A 6,000-nucleotide genomic window follows, 5' to 3' on the forward strand; every position below is an offset into this window, starting at 1 on the left:
ATGTGGAAAGTATGGGGGCATTATATCACAAAGTTCTCCCAGTAGTTGAATAAGAGTACTTGGGCCCAGCCCAGTACAGCCCAGAATATTCAGATATTCACCCACAGTGCCAGGAACATCCACACCCGATGGTCTCATCCAACTCAGAAAATGGGATATATATGGTAGATCATATGTGGAAAGTATGGGGGCATTATATCACAAAGTCCTCCCAGTAGTTGAATAAGAGTACTTGGGCCCAGCCAGTACAGCCCAGAATATTCAGATATTCATCCACAGTGCCAGGAACATCCACACCCGATGGTCTCATCCAACTCAGAAAATGGGATATATATGGTAGATCATATGTGGAAAGTATGGGGGCATTATATCACAAAGTCTCCCAGTAGTTGAATAAGAGTACTTGGGCCCAGCCAGTACAGCCCAGAATATTCAGATATTCATCCACAGTGCCAGGAACATCCACACCCTAGTCTCATCCAACTCAGAAAATGGGATATATATGGTAGATCATATGTGGAAAGTTGGGGGCATTATATCACAAAGTTCTCCCAGTAGTTGAATAAGAGTACTTGGGCCCAGCCAAGTACAGCCCAGTATACTGCAGGATTGCTCTCCCTCCCTACTCTTCTTTCCAGTCAAAAAATTAGACATATGTAGTAGATTAATTGTATAGAATATGGGGTCATCTCATCCCCTTGTTTTCCCTCCAGTTGAATAGCACAATGCCTACAGGGTCAGTCTTTATCCCATTATATTTTATTCTACTTGTCTAAGCTTGTGAACCGATAATTCTTTCTCTCTATGCTGTTAGACAACGTTGTCCTTCCATATGGTTCCTTTGTCATTATCTATGGGAATATTCTACGATGTTGTGTACGATCTGTTTGAATAGCTGTACCAGGGGCTGCTAAATAATACGATTGATCAGCACGGATTATCGCCCTAGAACTGGTTTACTCGCCTTTCTACTTGTTTGTTCCCTGTCATTACCCCGAATATATTTCCCTCCGCCATATTTCCGCCTGCCGTGACATGGAATTCCGGACTTTGAGGCTATCTACGCGTTGGGGGACTGCCCGGCTTGTGTGGTGGCTGCCCGGTTTGGGCATGTGGCTGAGACCACGTGCGCGCATACTAAATCGGGCAGGAGAGCCAAACAGCGCCACAGTGTTCGACTCGCGTCGTGCTCTCTCCACTCGCTCTTCCTTCCTCCTCGTCGCCCGTCTCGTCGTGCTCTTCGACCCCTCCGCCGTGCTCGCCGTCTCCTCCGCCGCGCTCGCCGCCTCCGCCGCGCTCGCCGCCTCCCTCGTGCTCGCCGCCTCCCTCGTGCTCGCCGTCTCCTCCGCCGCGCTCGCCGCCTCCCTCGTGCTCGCCGCCTCCCTCGTCGTCGCCGCCATCACCCTCTCCGTTGGGTGCCGATGCCGTGATAGCTGCATTCGCAGGTAAGTTGCTACGCTACGCAATCGAGCAACGGCTCACTCGTATCTGTAGGTCGTTGGTCGCCGCGTCTCCCTCATTCCCTCTCCATCGCTCGCCGCCCGTCTCCTCGTCGCCCCCGCGCTTCTCCGCACACGCTGCGGTCGCCGACGCTGGTTGGAGTTGGTTAGGGGTTTAGCGATGGGTTGAAAGCTGCGGTACGTCCCCTCTCTCTATTTCCTACATGTCCCATGTCGTGGCCGGTGAGGGCTGGACTCGTCCGCCCTGACCGGTAGAGGCCCATCGCCCGTTCTCGAACGGCAACGATGCCTCTCCTCTGCGTTCGCCTTCGGGCGCGCAGTTGCACGGCCGCTGGGGCCTAAGCTAACTACTCTTTAACCCCCTGGCCCGCCTCGTCGCCCCGGACCCGCACCCCGCACCCTGGAACTGGACCTGGCCACCCCTGGACCTGGACCTTACGGCGGACCTGGACACGCACCCCCTTCCCCATCCCTCCCTCATCGTATTCCCACTCGTTGTATGCGCGCGCAGCTAGTTTGCTGCTCCGTCTCCGTTACTTATCCATAATTACACGCTGTCGTTTCAGTAGCCGTAGCCGTAGATACCATGTAACGATCGGACCCTTCGCATTTCGTGTATCACGCGCGTCGTCCACATTCGACCAAAAATATATTCGTCTAGAGACCTGGCTCGCCGCTCGGACCTTATGTCCCTGGTCTTCACGGCCCGAGGGATGTATATGCGTCTGTTGCCGCTGTATGCGCACACGCATCTCCCCATTCTACGCGGAAGCACAGAAAATGACGTCGACACCGTCGTGCCCCGCCGTTCGGCTGTTCATATGCGTCTCTCCGCTCCAAAGAAACTCGACGCGAGTCGACCATTTCGTCCCCCGTCATCGACACGCGCGTTCCACGTCCCTATTGATCTGCGCGCGGTGCCTGAGCAGATGCCGACTCTTCCATCTCACGGAAGCCTGCCAGCCCTCCGCCTTCTCCCCCTCCGTCCGTCAACAATCTGCCCTTTTCGGGACACGCCCTGTTGTGCAGCCGCCGACACCTTGTCTTTCATGTCGCCTCCGAGCTCCCTGTCGATCAGCGCTGCGCCGTTTCCCCAATGCGTCATTCCCCGGCTACGCTGACCGATGCATGCGTGCTCGCCCACCGACGCCGTCCACGCAAACTCCACGTCAATTCGTTCTACGTGTACCGACCTTGTTCAAGCCCAGTTCCGGTTCGCTTTACCACTGCCAAAGTGATTCCCGGACGCGCGTTCTGGACCTCCCTTCACCTCCCTGCCCGGCCGCCGCCGGTTCATATTACAACGTCGCACATGGGCCGTATCCCTTCGCCTCCCCCTCCCGTTACTTCTCAACGCTTCAGCATGCCTAACAAGTATGTTACAATTCTCTCCCACCCCGTCTATGCGTCTAATCATCCCTCAGATCCATCTTCTGCTCAAGATGTGGGCACAACGTTTGGGCAGCCAGCCTTGACGCGCATCGTCGGCAGCGGCACCAAGCCTGTACCGAATGCGTGTACCCAGATGGCGAACGCCTTACGTTGGAGAAGGATAATGAAACTGGCAAGTACCATTGCAGGCGCTGCAATTTTGCCCACACAACAATTCGTTATATACGCGTAAGTCTCCTCTTCTTCCTTGTTGTCGCAATACTTAACAGTCTACAGGAACACATAGCGTCGTGCTTTGCGCTCGCAAATCCCGATGACGAAGACGATGCGACGATTGAAGCACTGCCGCCCGCAGACGGGCTAGGTCCACGGCCGTCCCAGCCAGCATGTCCATCGCAGCGCCCTCCGTCGCAGCACCCTCGTCGCAGCACCCTCCGTCGCAGCACCCTCCGTCGCAGCACCCTCCATCGCAACACCACTTCGTTCTCTCCACCGCTCCGCTACTTTCCCAACGTCCCAGTGCGTCCTCGGCTCCCCCCTCGCAAGTTCCAATCCCATGCCATTCCGATGATCTGTTTGCTCCACTACCCTCCCCGTCTCCCGTCTCTCGCTCTCCGCCCAAGTCGGATTTGCCTAACTCGTCGCCTCCTTCTTCCACGCCTTCGGGCCCTCGTCCGCATTCTCCTGACCCGCTCATCGCCCATCTATCCGATCTGCCGTCTCCTGACGACGCAGAAGACGACGCAGCCGACGAGGACGATCCGGCACCGGTCGTCTTACCTGGCGTCGACACGGTGGTCACGCCTGACTTCCAACGCTGGGGGATTGTCGTCAACACCACCCACGACGTCGTAATCTGCGTTAGCTGCCACAAAACCATCCTCAGAGGTTCCGTCTTCACGCACCTGAAGTCCCACGGAATCTTTGACATCCATGCGCGAGATGTCACCGAGGCCTTGCATCCGTACCATACGAAAAGTGCCCGCGCCGCCATCGTCCCTGTCATTCCCGCAGGCGCCTCTACCATCCCTGCGGTCTTCGGCCTCAACGTCCTCGAGGACTGTGCTTTCTGTTCCGTTTGCCATCGAGGGTATGGCTCTGTCGAGTCTCTGAGGAAGAACCATTTCGCCGTCTCGAAATGCAACCCTAGTCGTCACTTTCACGAAGGCCCTGGCCAAACGTTTTTCACCAACAACTGTCGCCGAGTCTTCCCAGTCGTTCTTCCCGATCCTGTCCCTGCAACGTCCTCAATCAGTCTCTTCGATTCCTTTCTACGCACCATGGAACCTTCCGATCCCGCTCTGGAAGCGCTTTCCGAGCCTGCTAATAACCGTTCCCTCAGCCGCTTTCTTGCCCGCGAACGATGGGTCGACGTTATCCGTAAATTCTCGGTCGATTACCTTCATCAGCTCATCGACGAGGAGCCGCCCCATCCCTTCCTTGAGCCCATACGCGCTGCTGCCCACGCATATCTCGAGAAGGTCGTAGAAATCCTCGCACACACGTCTCCACAATTTAAACGGCAAATGGCACAGTACGGCGAGTAAGTGGTCTTAGGTTATGTTTCCTTCCCTTACTGACGTCTTTCAGCGGCCCATACGGCGGTGCATTCAGCACTGTTCGACCAGGCACAGCGATGCACTATTCAAGATACTTAGCGCGGCTCGTAGTCTTCGTTTTGCGTGCGCAGGAGCCCACCGACACCGTACACGTCGTACCTTTCTCCGAAGACCAGCGCATTGCCGGTGAACGTTTCCTGGACGCTCTCCGCTCAAAGTCCAATGAAGATCTTCCTCGACTCCTCCACACCCTCCTCTATGGTCTCGTCACGCAAACACCCGCCGATGCGAGCCTTGACTCGTTCATCTTCGCCATCACGAATTTTCAAGTCCTCAGCTGCTTCTCGTCCAAGAACGAGTTCTTACGTACGAACGACATACGGAGGTTGAACGCTCAGCTCATCTACATCATGCGCTCTGTGCTTTTCACGGAACTGGTGTCGCGTATGCAGGCCGATAACCTGCAGTTCTACCCGTACGTGTCCTTTCGTCCCATCTGGTCCGTCGACTCATGTCCGTTGCAGAGTCTACCACCAGCTCCGACCGTTCCTCATTGCGGAGGCGCAGACGCCGTTTGCGTATTCTGCCGCGGTGTCTGGCATCCTCCGTAGCATCGAGAGTCAAGATGACATGATGCCACAGTTTCAATGGAAGGATTTGGAGCGCAAGGTTATCTTGTTCCAAGACATCGAGTTCTCACACGCGTCGGTAGCCACCGTTGTTAGAGGTGCGATGGCCGAGTACGACACTCTGCTCTCGTCGAAGCTGCTGTGCGGCAATTCCAAGGACGACCCTGCGTTCAGGCTCCCCGGGGATATTTCCAAAATCCTCGACCAACCGCAAAACCACACGCCCGGTTTCTGCTTCTTCGATGACACTCGCAATGACCTCTCTCACCTCCAGCACGCCCTCCTTCGTCGTCTGGTCGAGCCGCACGGCGTATCCGGTCCCTTCCACTACGTCCATAACGATCGCTTAGTATGGGTAGCTGATACGTGCTTACAGTTCCTCCGCGATGCTCACGAGGCCGAGCAACGACTGTGCACCATGATTCACCTCTCTTACGGTCAACCCGCGCGAGGCGAGGAGCTCGCCTGCATGACTTATCGCAACATCCCTGCAGGCTCTGCTCGCGCTCTGTACGTCTTGCATGGTCTGCTCGTGCTTGTCGGGGGATACTGGAAGTGCGCAGAGCAGGTACGTCGCCACTCCCCCGCTGCTATGCTGTCGTATTCACCATGTTGATAGACCGGTCGCGACAAGGTTATCGCTCGTGCGCCCGCTCCCGATGTCGCTCAACGATTGCTCTTCCACCTCGCCGTCATACGTCCCGCCCAGCTCACTCTCGCCCAGATCTTCCTTCCGAAGGCCGATGCCGACAGATTCAAGTACTATCTTTTCCCCGGCCTGCACAAGACAACCACTGGCGAGGATGTCTCGGCGTATATCCGCTCGGACATGGAGATGCACCTCGGCGCTCCTATTGGCGTCCGCGACTACCGGCAGCTAGTGTCTGCCCTTACGAGGTGGAACCGCGACCCACACTTGCAAGCCCAGTCCGTACACGCCTACGAGCACCAGCGCGGGAC

General features: G+C 56.3%; 2 protein-coding genes across 2 annotated transcripts; both read left to right on the forward strand.

Annotated features, from left to right (window-relative positions):
* Window positions 1–1,035: 1,035 nt before the first annotated feature.
* Window positions 1,036–1,618, forward strand: B0H18DRAFT_1119724 (uncharacterized protein; the record flags this gene model as incomplete). The annotated part of the gene is made up of 2 exons (XM_048033978.1): window positions 1,036–1,445; window positions 1,495–1,618. The coding sequence occupies 2 exons, from the start codon at window positions 1,036–1,038 to the stop codon at window positions 1,616–1,618; spliced, it is 534 nt and encodes a 177-aa protein (XP_047892847.1).
* A 1,620-nt stretch (window positions 1,619–3,238) lies between these two features.
* Window positions 3,239–5,971, forward strand: B0H18DRAFT_1119725 (uncharacterized protein; the record flags this gene model as incomplete). The annotated part of the gene is made up of 5 exons (XM_048033979.1): window positions 3,239–4,395; window positions 4,443–4,886; window positions 4,936–5,389; window positions 5,417–5,608; window positions 5,660–5,971. Coding segments are annotated over 5 exons (2,559 nt in total), but the record flags the coding sequence as incomplete, so codon positions are not given.
* Window positions 5,972–6,000: the final 29 nt, after the last annotated feature.

The sequence above is a fragment of the Fomitopsis serialis genome (genome assembly GCF_022376445.1).
Source record: "Fomitopsis serialis strain Sig1Antser10 chromosome Unknown B0H18scaffold_38, whole genome shotgun sequence".
NCBI classification, from domain to species: domain Eukaryota; kingdom Fungi; phylum Basidiomycota; class Agaricomycetes; order Polyporales; family Fomitopsidaceae; genus Fomitopsis; species Fomitopsis serialis.